Source organism: Coregonus lavaretus, assembly GCF_964263955.1.
Source record: "Coregonus lavaretus genome assembly, chromosome: 32".
NCBI classification, from domain to species: Eukaryota; Metazoa; Chordata; class Actinopteri; order Salmoniformes; family Salmonidae; genus Coregonus; species Coregonus lavaretus.
This window is the reverse complement of record NC_140019.1, coordinates 14,373,945-14,389,050: the sequence shown is the minus strand read 5'-3', so window position 1 is coordinate 14,389,050 and position 15,106 is coordinate 14,373,945. Positions and strand designations below refer to the sequence as shown.

At 45.2% G+C, this 15,106-nt stretch overlaps 1 protein-coding gene across 1 annotated transcript in view; it reads right to left on the bottom strand.

Moving 5' to 3' along the window:
• The window catches only part of LOC311107517 (vascular endothelial growth factor receptor kdr-like), a 68,917-nt gene that overhangs the window by 35,799 nt on the left and 18,012 nt on the right, over nt 1-15,106 (bottom strand). Inside the window, exons 5-11 of the mRNA XM_084150017.1 lie at nt 14,325-14,484; nt 13,754-13,890; nt 12,481-12,664; nt 12,159-12,285; nt 11,773-11,942; nt 10,051-10,207; nt 5,869-5,983 (exon numbers count right to left, since the gene is read on the bottom strand). Coding sequence (XP_084006143.1) covers nt 5,869-5,983; nt 10,051-10,207; nt 11,773-11,942; nt 12,159-12,285; nt 12,481-12,664; nt 13,754-13,890; nt 14,325-14,484 — 1,050 coding nt within the window. The remainder of the gene's footprint in view (nt 1-5,868; nt 5,984-10,050; nt 10,208-11,772; nt 11,943-12,158; nt 12,286-12,480; nt 12,665-13,753; nt 13,891-14,324; nt 14,485-15,106) is intronic.

The window sequence follows — 15,106 nt, the reverse complement described above, 5'->3', positions numbered from 1 at the left end:
CTCTGTGGATGACTTCGTCAACCACTTTGAAAAGAAGGTTGACGACATCCGATCCTCGTTTGTTAAGTCTAATGACACTGCTGGTCCTACTCACACTGCCCTACCCTATGCTTTGACTTCTTTCTCCCCTCTCTCTCCAGATAAAATCCTGCGACTTGTGACTGCAGGCCGCCCAACAACCTGCCCGCTTGACCCCATCCCCTCCTCTCTTCTCCAGACCATCTCCGGTGACCTTCTCCCCTACCTCACCTCGCTGATCAACTCATCCTTGACCGCTGGCTATGTCCCTTCCGTCTTCAAGAGAGCGAGAGTTGCACCCCTTCTCAAAAAACCAACACTCGATCCCACTGATGTCAACAACTACAGACCAGTATCCCTTCTTTCTTTTCTTTCCAAAACTATTGAGCGTGCCGTCTTTAGCCAACTCTCTTGCTATCTCTCTCAGAATGACCTTCTTGATCCAAACCAGTCAGGTTTCAGGACTGGTCATTCAACTGAGACTGCTCTTCTCTGTGTCACGGAGGCTCTCCGCACTGCTAAAGCTAACTCTCTCTCCTCTGCTCTTGTCCTTCTAGACCTGTCTGCTGCCTTTGATACTGTGAACCATCAGATCCTCCTCTCCACCCTCTCCGAGCTGGGCATCTCCGGCGCGGCTCACTCCTGGATTGCGTCCTACCTGACCGGTCGCTCCTACCAAGTGGCGTGGCGAGAAGCTGTCTCCGCACCACGTGCTCTCACCACTGGTGTCCCCCAGGGCTCAGTTCTAGGCCCTCTCCTATTCTCCCTATACACCAAGTCACTTGGCTCTGTCATATCCTCACATGGCCTCTCCTATCATTGCTACGCTGATGATACACAACTAATCTTATCCTTTCCCCCTTCTGATAACCAGGTGGCGAATCGCATCTCTGCATGGCTGGCAGACATATCAGTATGGATGACGGATCACCACCTCAAGCTGAACCCTGGCAAGACGGAGCTGCTCTTCCTCCCGGGGAAGGACTGCCCGTTCCATGATCTCGCCATCACGGTTGACAACTCCGTTGTGTCCTCCTCCCAGAGTGCGAAGAGCCTTGGCGTGACCCTGGACAACACCCTGTCGTTCTCCGCTAACATCAAGGCGGTGACCCGATCCTGCAGGTTCATGCTCTACAACATTCGGAGAGTACGACCCTGCCTTACACAGGAAGCGGCACAGGTCCTAATCCAGGCACTTGTCATCTCCCGTCTGGATTACTGCAACTCGCTGTTGGCTGGCCTCCCTGCCTGTGCCATTAAACCCCTACAACTCATCCAGAATGCCGCAGCCCGTCTGGTGTTCAACCTTCCCAAGTTCTCTCACGTCACCCCCCTCCTCCGCACACTCCACTGGCTTCCAGTTGAAGCTCGCATCCGTTACAAGACCATGGTGCTTGCCTATGGAGCTGTGAGGGGAACGGCACCTCCGTACCTTCAGGCTCTGATCAGTCCCTACACCCAAACGAGTGCATTGCGTTCATCCACCTCTGGCCTGCTGGCTCCCCTTCCTCTGCGGAAGCATAGTTCCCGCTCAGCCCAGTCAAAACTGTTCGCTGCTCTGGCACCCCAATGGTGGAACAAGCTCCCTCACGACGCCAGGACAGCGGAGTCACTCACCACCTTCCGGAGACATTTGAAACCCCACCTCTTTAAGGAATACCTGGGATAGGATAAATTAATACTTCTACCCCCCCCCCCCCCCCAAAAAAAAAAAAAAAAAAAAAAAAAAAACAATTGTAAAGTGGTTATCCCACTGGCTATAGGGTGAATGCACCAATTTGTGGGTCGCTCTGGATAAGAGCGTCTGCTTAATGACGTAAATGTGCCCTTGAGCAAGGCACTTAACCCTAATTGCTCCTGTAAGTCGCTCTGGATAAGAGCGTCTGCTAAATGACTAAAATGTAATGTAAATGTATTTATGTCAATCAGAGATTGGTTGCGTTGGAAGTGAATGAGGCCTAAGCCCTCTATTACTAGGTGTGTACAGTATGTACCTGAAGGAGATCAGTTTTGGATCGATACGTAGTCAATAAAGCGGTGAATTGGGAGCATAGTGTGGGCCTTCCTGTTCTTTACTGTATGCATACCATCAGCATGATTCCTGTTCTTTACAGAATGTACAGTGCATTTTCCACATTTTGTTATGTTACAGCCTTATTCTAAAATTTATTAAATAAAAACAAATCCTCATCAATCTACACACAATACCCCATAATGACAAAGCAAAAACAGGTTTTTAGAAATCTTTGCAAATGTATTACAAATAAAAAACAGAAATACCTTATTTACATAAGTATTCAGACCCTTTGCTATGAGACTTGAAATTGAGCTCAGGTGCATCCAGTTTCCATTGATCGACCTTGAGATGTTTCTACAACTTGATTGGAGTCCACCTGTGGTAAATTCAATTGATTGGACATGATTTGGAAAGGCACACACCTGTCTATATAAGGTCCCACAGTTGACAGTGCATGTCAGAGCAAAAACCAATCCATGAGGTTGAAGGAATTGTCCGTAGAGCTCCGAGACAGGATTGTGTCGAGGCACACATCTGGGGAAGTGTATAAAAAAAATTCTGCAGCATTGAAGGTGCCCAAGAACACAGTGGCCTCCATCATTCTTAAATGGAAGACGTTTGGAACCACCAAGACTCTTCCTAGAGCTGGCCGCCCAGCCAAACTGAGCAATCGGGGGAGAAGGGCCTTGGTCAGGGAGGTGACCAAGAACCCAATGGTCACTCTGACAGAGCTCCAGAGTTCCTCTGTGGAGACGAGAGAACCTTCCAGAAGGACAACCATCTATGCAGCACTCCACCAATCAGGCCTTTATGGTAGAGTGGCCAGAAGGAAGCCACTCCTCAGTAAAAGGCACATGACAGCCCACTTGGAGTTTGCCAAAGGCACCTAAAGGACTCTCAGACCATGAGAAACAAGATTCTCTGGTCTGATGAAACCAAGATTGAACTCTTTGGCCTGAATGCCAAGCATCACGTCTGGAGGAAACCTGGCACCATTCCTACGGCGAAGCATGGTGGTGGCAGCATCATGCTGTGGAGATGTTTTTCAGCGTCAGGGACTGGGAGACTAGTCAGGATCGAGGAAAAGATGAACGGAGCAAAGTACAGAGAGATCCTTGATGAAAATCTGCTCCAGAGCGCTCAGGACCTCAGACTGGGGCGAAGGTTCAGCTTCCAACAGGACAACAACCCTAAGCACACAGCCAAGACAATGCAGGAGTGGCTTCGGGACAAGTCTCTGAATGTCCTTGAGTGGCACAGCCAGAGCCCGGACTTGAACCAGATCGAACATCTCTGGAGAGATCTGAAAATAGCTGTGCAGCGACGCTCCCCATCCAACCTGACAGAGCTTGAGAGGATCTGCAGAGAAGAATGGGAGAAACTCCTCAAATACAGGTGTGCCAAGCTTGTAGCGTCATACCCAATAAGACTCGAGGCTGTAATCGCTGCCAAAGGTGCTTCAACAAAGTACTAAGTAAAGGGTCTGAATACTGATGTAAATACTTACTGTGATATTTCAGTTGTTTATTTTTAATAAATTAGCAAAGAAATCTACAAACCTGTTTTTAATTTGTCATTATGGGGTATTGTGTATAGATTGATGAGGGGTAAAAAATCATCCATTTTTGAATAAGGCTGTAACCAAAAAAAATGGGCTCTGAATACTTTCCGAATGCACTGTATTCTATTAGCATGATTCCCATTCTTTACAGTAAGTATACCATTAGCATGATTCCCATTCTTTACAGTAAGTATATCATTAGCATGATTCCCATTCTTTACAGTAAGTATACCATTAGCATGATTCCCATTCTTTACAGTAAGTATACCATTAGCATGATTCCCATTCTTTACAGTAAGTATACCATTAGCATGATTCGAAATCCCATCAACCATGCATCATCAGAGGGGGAAACACCTTCACAAATCTCCTATAGGGGAAAGCTGGAGAAATACAGTTTCATAAGATTTACTACACCAGCATACGTGTTTGAGTAATGACTCATTATTACCAGTATTTTCTTTGCTGGTAGGTTTGCTTGTGCTGTTGAAATGCTTATATGCTGGCTAGATTTATGTCCCAATTTGACAGTATGTTAGAACGGCGGATTTCAACTAATCCTATAGATGGGCTTTTGGGGAAAGCAGTTGAGGCCTGCACTTAATTACGTTTGAGGTGAATGGTTTTGGTAACAAGCTCCTCTAGGACATGTGCTGTAATGTATACAGTCTCCATGTTCAGTATGCTTTGGGAACGCATGCCAATATGTGGGCCATTTTATGTGAGAAGAAGTGATTTTTAGTAAACTGCAGGGCAAATTGTAGAAACTTCTATTGTAGACTTAGGAACTAATAGTTGTGGGGTTATATGGTCAAGGAGTCCCAGGTGAACACTTTTAAGATTGTAATTCTTTGCATACCTATTGTGGTCCCCATATACCTAACCATTACATTCAACTTTGCTGTAATAATACAGATATGCTGAAAAAAATGAAAATAACAAATTATTCCAATTTCCAAACGTTGTTTCAGTAGTTCCAGCGATTACGGCTGATCTCTTCAGAGGTCAGTGGAGTTAGGAGGGAACCTATAAAAGTCCATTCTCCGCTGTCTGCACACGCATGGCTTGAGCCGTATGGCTGTATTGGGCTGTTTACGAGGAGCTCCACAGCCCTCAGTGTTCCAACAGACAAAGATCCACTGATGTCAGAATAAACGCTGCTCTCTGGAAAACCAGGCAGCTGCATCATTTACAGGCCTAGCTGCTTTAGATCCAAGGTCTGCGTTTTGTTCTGAGGGTGTTTTTCACTCCAGCAGGGTGAAATGAACTGTGTCTTTCAGTTAATGGGGCAGACGGACGAATGATTCAGGAAAGCAGCCCTGAAGAGAGCCAAAATACTTTTTCTTCATGGCAGTTCTGGCACTCGACTTGCTTTGACCTTAATTGAAGGCTAAGGGGCTTCTTTTAATAAAAAGCAAATCATGTCAGATATGATGGTCTGTTTGTTGCTGACAGCATATGCGAAATGACAGATGAGTTGCTTTAGTGGCAGTTACTGCAGCGTAAACAATAAAGTGGGTTTCATTGTCATAAATATGCCTACTGGGTATACACTAAATGTATTTGACCATATATAGCTTTTTCTCTGTACATGTTTTATATTACAATGTATAAATTAACTGTTTTTACGATGTACTGTACAGACTGTACTGTACTATATTTCATTATACATGCATATTGATGTTCCTTCCATAACTTTTGGTCACAGTTACATAAGTCTAAATTGATGCAGATAGAATTAATCATTATAAAACATAGAATAACAAGGCATCACTGCCAATATGAGGTTGGGGATTGCCTAGATTTATTGTTTTCAGATGTTGCCATCTCAAAGAGAACGGTCATGGAGATTTCCACTTCAGTGTTCATCTCTCCGAGCCCTCTATATGGACATTTACTCTAAATCCCTTTCTCATACAGTAAATCTCAAAGTAATTGTTGTACTGCACAACTATTTTGTCATTGAAATTTATATTTCTGCTCAGATACTGTATATTTATCAAACCTGATTCATATATGAAAAGTACACCCACATGAATCATTGTTCTAATAATAATAATAATATGCTATTTAGCAGACGCTTTTATCCAAAGCGACTTACAGTCATGCGTGCATACATTTTTGTGTATGGGTGGTCCCGGGGATCGAACCCACTACCTTGGCGTTACAAGCGCCGTGCTCTACCAGCTGAGCTACAGAGGACTAAGTTGTGCAATGTTAAGCAGTGTCATGTTACAAATCTAATGAGATCAAAACCATACTATACACATACCTTGTTCTTTCCTTTCACCAGTTCAGTTTTGTTGTTTATGCTGTCAATCCAGTTGTGTGAGTAGTTCCCCTTATCGTCCATTTGAACTGGGATTGGCTCAGTGTAAAGGGTGCACCTGCAGGACAGAGGAAACTAGTGATTACTCAACTAGACAAAACAGCTGTAGGTTACCTAAAGTATGAACTCAGTTTTGTAAATTAGTACAGAATATTGGACAGGAGACTGTTAGAGCAGGATGTTGTGTGGCCATGTCATCATTTCCTGTATTTAATTAGTGGGTACCAGAAAATATACTATGGACCATCGATTGATACTATGGACCAGCGATAGCTGTCCAAACAGTTTGACAATGTGTAACTCTGAACGGGCAGGCACTAAGCCCTAAGAGCTCTGACTAACACCATAGCTTTTGTGTGGCCTTTTAGGGTGCAGTGGGCTACAGCCCAGTTAAACCAGACTGCCTGCTGAGGGGAACAATCAGGCTGATAAGGAGCAAGGCAGTCAGGCAGGCAGGACGAAACGGCAGTGTGACAGGAAGGCCTATGCTATGCTTTTTATTTATCCCTTATTTTTACCAGGTAAGTTGACTGAGAACACATTCTCATTTACAGCAACGACCTGGGGAATAGTTACAGGGGAGAGGAGGGGGAATAAATGAGACAACTGGAAGCTGGGGATGATTAGGTGGCCATGATGGTATGGATTATCGTCCCATCCAAAAGATGGCATCCTACACAGAGCAACGTCCCCAATCACGATAAAAAATGTTAGACCAGAGGAAAAACACCTCCTATTGGCCCTCCAACACCACTTCCAGCAGCATCTGGTCTCCCATCCTGGGACTGACCAGGACCAACCCTGCTTAGCTTCAGAGGCAAGCCAGCAGAGGGATGCAGGGTAGTATGCTGCTGGCTATACGTCACCTTGAACAGGAAACCTCCCCCACTCTCTGGCCAGAGGAGATAAGCCTGTTCCCCAGACCTTGGTGGGTCAACAAGGAACAGCTGATACCATCTTACCCTGCTGCTGATAAAGAAAGACCCCCCCCCCCTTCATCTCTCCCCATCTCCCAATCACTCTTTCTTTAACTCCCAACTGCTATCTGAGACGTTACGCTTCCCCAACCACAAGGGGACTGTGATTCGTGATTTATACGAGGTCCCATCCTGAAATGGTAAGTGGTCAATTTGCAGTGACAGGTACTTGAAGGGGGTCTGAACTGTATAAAACAAACATTTGACTCAATCTGCCTCCAATCAGGCCGTGGCTGGCCTGGGCTGTTTCTCTGTCTGATGCCCCTCCCTCATTAGCTGTTGAAAAAACAGGCCCTTTTCAGCGTCAAACGTTTATGAGTCACTGTTTCCATTGCCAGAGCTGATTATCTTTACGGCTGCAGAAACGGGGCACGTTGACACAGCTTGACCCTCTGCCATTATTTCTGTGACAGATTTGGCAACCAGGAGTGGGTTTTTTAACCAATAATTATGGATAATTAACAGAAGCACTTGTCAAGTTAATGCGCATGAAGTGTAACATAATTCAGGCCCTCCATTGTGAGGCCGTCCAGAGCCGTGTTTTTCTAGCGGTGTTGGGTCCTGATAACCCCGCGGTAATGGCCCATTGTTTGTCTGATCTTATGCCTCAGAAAGGACCCCTGCTGTCACTGACTGGGGTCTGGCTGCTCTGGCTTTCAGGGAATGTTCATGTTGTTTAAGGTTCACTAGCAGGTCGACATTCACGCCCAGTCACTCATACCACACGCTCTGTCCCGTTCAGCTCTATAAAAGCTTGGGGAGTCTGAGACTACAGTTTTTTTCGATTGCTAACAAGCATTGTTCAATACTGCGGATACATGTGCAAAACTCTAAATACAGTTATAAAAACAACATGCAACTTGGCAATGCACATCCTACATTTCTCAAAAGCAAATCTTTCTACCAAATGAAAGCTAACAGTCTCTCACGACATGCACACTTTGTCATTCATAGTATCATGACCTACAAAACTCTAAAAACAGCTACCACTGTATCTTTTTTTATTTTTATGAACCAACAGTCATTTTTACAAAAGAAGAGTGGCAAACCTGTACTGTATAGAATGTCCTGCAAGATAATAAAGAAATAAAGCAGAAAGGCTGCAATATGCTTCAATACAATTTACTGTATTTTTGCAAATTACTGTATTTTGCTTTTTGCAGAGTAATTCCAAAATACACAAAAATAAATAAATCCAGTACCGTTAAACAAACAAAAAGTGTATACACACTATGAATATGCATAGCATATTGTCCAAATCAAACAGATATATAACAATGCTAGTCAACCCTGTCTGCTGCATTGGGCCACAAGTTCTCATCCACATCACACCGTACGGCCTCTCGTGCAATACACCTGGGAAATAATCTCTTTGCATGCCTGATCCATCCCTGGTAATCTTCTGCAGAGATATCCAGGCATCTTGCATTCATTGCATCCAAGAGTGACATTTGATCATGTGGATGGTGGTCATAAACTTTCCACCTCCATGAGGAAAATAATTATTCTATGGGGTTGAGGAAGGGCGAGTAAGGGGGGAGGAAAAGTGTCACCATCCCAGGATGGGCTGCAAACCACTCTGTGACTGAATGGGAGTGGTGAAATGCCACATTGTCCCATACAATCACCTAGGTTTTCATATTTCTTCTGACTTGTCCCATTCTTCACCTGGCAAAAGCCTTCCATAGAGGTCAGCCATGAAGGAAATGAGGCACTCTGTGTTGTATGGACCAATTAGTGGTTTATGTAACAGCAATCCTTCAGAGGATATTGCGGCACACATTGTGATGTTGGCACCCCTCTGGCCTGGGACATTCACTGTTACTAACCGTTAACCGTTTTGATAAGGGTATATTAACATTTGTAAAATGATACATAGAGTTTTGTTGGTAAATGTGTTTTTGTGAGACAAGTATTTATGTAATTTGAAAGATGTTGTCATTGAATGCATTTTGTGTCAAAGCAATGACAAATGATCCACAGGTTGCCACATAGAGTGTTGTTGTGATAACTGTATTTAGAGTTTTGCACATGTATCCGCAGTATTGAACAATGCTTGTTAGCAATAAAAAAAAGTTTTAATATATTCTCTCTCCCCGCCCACAGAGCCACTGGCCACAAATGAGTGGGGAATTCTCCGGGGCTGCATTTCTTTGATAAATGTCTGTGTTTTGGGCCAGAGTCAATTAAACGGATGCAGGCCTGTTTAAGGAGAAGGAGCCCCAGGCTAGCCCGGTGGTTCTGGACTCCAGACTCACACAGATGATCTGGTTTTGTGTCTGTGTGTCTGTGTGTCTGTGTGTCTGTCTGTCTGTCTGTCTGTGTGTGTGTGTGTGTGTGTGTGTGTGTGTGTGTGTGTGTGTGTGTGTGTGTGTGTGTGTGTGTGTGTGTGTGTGTGTGTGTGTGTGTGTGCGTGTGTGTGTGTGTGCGTGCATGTGTGTGTGTGTGCGTGTGTGTGTGTGTGTAGGGGGGGGGGGGGTGTTTGTGTGATCCAGTTCCAATACTGTGACAGCTGAGCTCAGCGTCCAACAAACCTAAACACTCATCCAAAACATAACCAGGATGTGCACTGGCTAAGACAATGCTGGTCTGCTTTACCAATAATGTCTGTTCATACAGGCCTGACAGAGGACAATACAACTCAAGGCAGTGTGGACAAGGCAGTGTTTCACCATACCTACAGAAATAACTAGAAATGCACAGTGACTTCAGGATGAGAAAACACACAACTCTCCCTGTGACCTCTCTGTTATCTGCATGAAACTGGCCATTTCTGTCAGTCGAACCTGTAGTCAGATGGTCCTGATGACTCAGATCCTTTTGATCCATAGGCTGGGTGTTTGAGGAAGAAGATATGACTTTCATCTAAGTTCTGGGTTTATTGCTTTGGTTCTTGGAAGTCGTGTCTTATGATTGTGCATGGCATTGATACTGTATCTTCCCAGTTCTATGGTATTCTTATGGTTTACTGAAAAACAATGGAAGTACATTACCAATGAAGGTTCATTGTGAAAGTGAAAAACAAGAAGTGAAGAACACAGAATTGTGTTACTAAATGGGTTAAGGTTAAAAGGCACTAATGCAGTAGGTGAATTCAAACAAAATGGTCTTCACAGTATAGTTCATGATTTAGTTTAGAGTGACTCACTCTTTGTCGGTGGGGTCAGGATGGCATGGTTGCCAGAGCCATGTGATGTCGGGCATGGGCACTCCAAAGGCGGTGCAGGTTAGCTGGTGTTGCTTGCCGAACATGTATGGTTGTACATCCACCGAGGCCACCTCCTCTTCTGAGATCATAGGCCTCACTAAGACACAGACAAAGAGATCAGACACTGTTGCATCAACCATTACACTCTACCTGGCTGTTGGAGGTCATAATGTCTTTATAATGATAGAGAGGTCCGTCATCATGATGAATAACCATGGAAAAGGTGCCATCAACATCCAGTTGTCTTCTAGCCTCTGAGAGTGGGCTTTCAAGTGCTGAGTGATTGCATAGCCCTGATACCCTGTGGTTGTCCATCACATCAGGGTGTCCCAGTGTCTCAGAGCCTGACCTCTACCCTGCTGCCTCTGGGCCAGATGTGGCCCTATGCCCAGGCCCAGGTCAGTGGATCAGCAGTGTGGGAGAGCACAGCAGTAATCAACACCAGACTGACTGGCGGACGGACAGACTTGATGCCACCTCCAGTGGAATGCTCTGCTAACATCAGTTAATCATTCTCCAACAGTCATTGTGTGTGTGTGTGTGTTTGTGTTTGTTTTGTTTGTGTGCCTGCGTGCATTGGTGAGGCTGAGGCTGAAGTCGTGACATGGTTTCTCTCAGCAATGTCCTCAATTCAAGCTCCGGCTGCTGAATATTTGAGATCTGAAGCACTGGGCTAAACTTCAAACTCTTGAAGAACGATGTTTAAAATGGTTGCCTAATTGTTCCCAGGAATCTCTCTTGATTTCTCCTTTCTTTGTTTTTGTCTGTGAGAGTGGTAAATTTTTTGCCATTCCAATAATTATGTTGCGTCGAGCAATCAGGACAGCGAGGGTCCATAGATAACATTTATATGTTGGAGAGGGGGGCTGATCTTTCCACTTTGGCATGGTAGGGGGATTCATGGGTAATGTGCAGGGAATGGGATGGAAATACTTTGTGATGCGTTCTTTTGCCCCCCATCGCCAGCTTGGAGTAGTATCTGAGTGGCACACGTGTTCTTAACGGCAAGCAGATTGCACTCCTCGACTCTCCATCCAACACATGATCAAAGCCCTAGAACATAATACCGAGCACTTCTATAACCGCTGGTGTTAACAACCATCAGTATTTACATGGCAATCATTGCAATATATTTGTTTGAACGCTCTTTGCTAAAGCATATAAAGTACACAAATAGCCCTATATAATGTACAGAACACAGTTGTTTACATGAGCGGTGCTGGGCCAGATGGGCTACATACACATGGAGAGGATGTAAATAAATGGTTGCCCAAGATGACGCTTCCAATGGAGTTATGTCTGTCTCTGCCTTAGCTCAGTGAGACCTTGCCTTCACGCAGTACCAGTTCCTAACACACTGACCCACCGCAGATGGTGACCTTGGCTGATGCGTGCTTCTTGTTCCCCATCTCAGCGTTCCCTATCTCAGCCGTGCACCTGTATGTGAGGAGCTAGAGAGGCTGGGTTCCTGTCATACTGGAGCAGCTGCTACCTGCAGCCCAGGACCAACCAGAGGCAAGAACCCAAAGCGCTGAGGCTGCTCGAAATGCTGAGGCCCAAAGTCCAGGCCATTGCTTCATTTCCTCAGGATGGCCAGTCATTTGGAGGGATAAGGAATGGGATATAGGATGGGATATAACGGCGATATAAAAGGAGCTTTACCTCGGACTACCAGAGTGTAGCTGAGATTCCTGTAGAGGCCTCTCTCCTTGTTGCCCAGGGCGATGGTGAAGACCCCGGCATCCTTCTGCTTCACGTCCTTGATGAGGAGGTTGTAGCCTGAAGACTCGTAACAAGTGGAGTTCTCGTTGATGGGGACGCCATCCTTATACCTGGGAACGAGATACTCCGACATTTGCTTTAGAAGTTCAGCTAATCATAATGTACTGATATGAAAGTTGTGATGATAATTAGTGAGCAACTCTATATCCCAAATCAAATACTCGCATGCTTCAGTTTAGTGCCCACAGTCACAACAGAGCTATTATATTCATTAGGAGTTGACAATACACACAGTGAATAGTCCCAGCAGATGAACTCAGTCTTACCATGTGATGGTGTCTGGTGGTGGCAGTGCATTGACCTTGGGTTCAAACATCAGCTTGTTTCTTCCCTCTGTGTAGACCACTCTCCTGGCCCATTCATTCTTATAGGATACATTCAGGTATGGATGTTCTGAAATCACACAGAAGAAGACCAATTGCGAGAGCATTAAAACGACTGTCGAAAAACAACACTATAAATGTATTATAAATGAGATCACACAATCATTGCCCAAGATTAAGCTTACAATGGAGTTATGTCTGTCTCTGCCTTAGCTCAGTGAGACCTTGTCTTCACGCAGTACCAGTTCCTAACACACTGACCCACCATAGATGGTGACCTTGGCTGAGGCGTGCATCTTGTTCCCCATCTCAGCGTTCCCTATCTCAGCCGTGCACCTGTACGTGCCCCTGTCGTCCATGGTGATGTTGGACAAGGTGATGGCTTTGTACATCCTGGTGATCGAAGCCGGATTCTCTCTGGTCTTCTTGACGGTGGGGTTCCGATTGACCTGGGGACGCAAAGGCATTCATCAACAAGCCTGAAACATTTACCAGTAATTGACCAGTAATCTTAAAAATCAAATCAAATGTTATTTGTCACATGCACCAAATACAACATGTGTAGACCTTACTGTGAAATGCTTATTTACAAGCCCTTAACCAACAATGCAGTTCAAGAAATATTTACTAAATAAACTCAAGCAAAAATGTAAATAGTCCGGGTGGCCATTTGATTAATTATTCAGCTGTCTTGTAGCTTGGGGTAGAAGCTGTTAAGGAGCCTTTTGGACCTAGACTTGGCGCTCCGGTACCGCTTGCCGTGCGGTAGCAGAGAGAACAGTCTATGACTTGGGTGACTGGAGTCTTTGACAATTTTTTGGGCCTTCCTCTGACACCGCCTAGTATATAGGTCCTGGATGGCAGGAAGCTTGGCCCCAGTGATGTATTGGGCCGTACACACTACCCTCTGTAGCGCCTTACGGTCGGATGCCGAGCAGTTGCCATACCAGGTGGTGATGCAACCGGTCAGGATGCTCTCGATGGTGCAGTTGTATAACTTTTTGAGGATCTGGGGACCCATGCCAAATATTTTCAGTCTCCTGAGGGGGAAAAGGTGTTGTTGTGCCCTCTTCACGACTGTCTTGGTGAGTTTGGACCATGATAGTCGGTGAAGTGGACACCAAGGAACTTGAAACTCTCGACCCACTCCACTACAGCCCCGTCGATGTTAATGGGGGCCTGTTCGGCACTCCTTTTCCTGTAGTCCACGATCATCTCCTTTGTCTTGATCACATTAAGGGAGAGGTTGTTGTCCTGGCGCCACACTGCCTGGTCTCTGACCTCCTCCCTATAGTCTGTCTCATCGTTGTCGGTGATCAGGCCTAACACTGTTGTGTCGTCAGCAAACTTAATGATGGTGTTGGAGTCGTGCTTGGCCACGCAGTCGTGCGTGAACAGGGAGTACAGGAGGGGACTAAGTATGCACCTCTGAGGGGCCCCAGTGTTGAGGATCAGCATGGCAGATGTGTTGTTGCCTACCCTTACCACCTGGGGGCGGCCCGTCAGGAAGTCCAGATGTTGAATGACTTAGAACTTACCATCCTCTTTGGGTATTCCCAGTGGAAGTTGATCCTTCCGTTGAAGGTGGTCTCTGCAGAGCAGTTGAGGACCAGGGTTTCTCCCACTAACAGCTTGTTACGTTCTGGGTTGATCTTTACATTCCTCAGGAAGGTAGCTATGCAAGCAGAGTTAGAAGGGAAGACAGTGAAAATGAATCAACATCCTCAGTAATTTCCCTGTCTCTCGTAGCCCTTTCCTGCAGTCACATGACCTAGTGGCCTCAAGGGTGGAATGTTATAAATATGTTTCATAATTTCATAATTAATGAACACTATTTAAAGAAACCCTCTGAAAATCCGGTGTTTCTATGGGAACGGTTTTGTTATATTTCAGTCTTCTGTAATGTATATCAAGTGTAATATTGGAATGCAAACTCAAAATTGAATACATTTCTATTTTGTTTTAAGCCCATAACCATGTGTGTGAGGTGTATAGTTTTGTGTCAAAGCAGATTTGTTTTAGACTACCAAGAAACACTCTGTGTAACCCTGATTTAGCCCACTGCAGTACAAGGTTAAAAGCTCAATAAGAAAAGGAGAAGTGACTCACTTAGCCTCCAAGGGATGTAGCGGGACTCGACCCGTTGGCCGTTGACGCTGGTGACACAGATCAGGAAACTAAAGGATTCGTAGGGACCATATGGGATCTTGAAGCCTATTTTGGGGTCCCATTCCTTCCCTTGTTCAATCTCCTCTGATAAGGGTGGCAGCTGAAAGAAGAGACAGATAGCAAAGTGTTTATCAAGAGGCTTATATGTTTAGTCACACTTTTAGTTCTGCAGTCTTTAAAAAGCACTCAGCCAGTCAGACTAAAGTGGCTTTGATATGAAACTCCACACTCCAATGAGCTCAGCTGGAGATGACTGCCCGTTAGAACCGACGTCTAATTCATTTTTACGGTTTTATGGAGTGTAACTATCGCAATTATTCACGCAGCGATGCACGGAGCACTGTTGACTTTGAACAAGGGATGAAATGGATGGATGTGGTTAAGGCCTACTACTGTGGTTGTTTGTTCTCCAGCCAAGTGTTATGCTGCTGGGAGAGAGAGGGGAAGTAAGGAAGCAGGGAGGAAGGAGAAATGCCATAGATCTTCCAGTAGCAGGGAGGTCACACAACCCACTATATTTGCCATCTGAATAAGACATGTTTGTCCATGTCCAAGGCATTGTGACACACAGCTATAAATCAACCCTGTGAATACAAGCACAGCCATCGATTGTTGAAGGTGGCGGCTCTGAGCTCTGGCATCATGGCAACATGCAGCAGAAGTCCCACTCTGTTCATTGTTGCACATGGTTTATAGGAAGGCCGTCTCATGTTATAGGATAC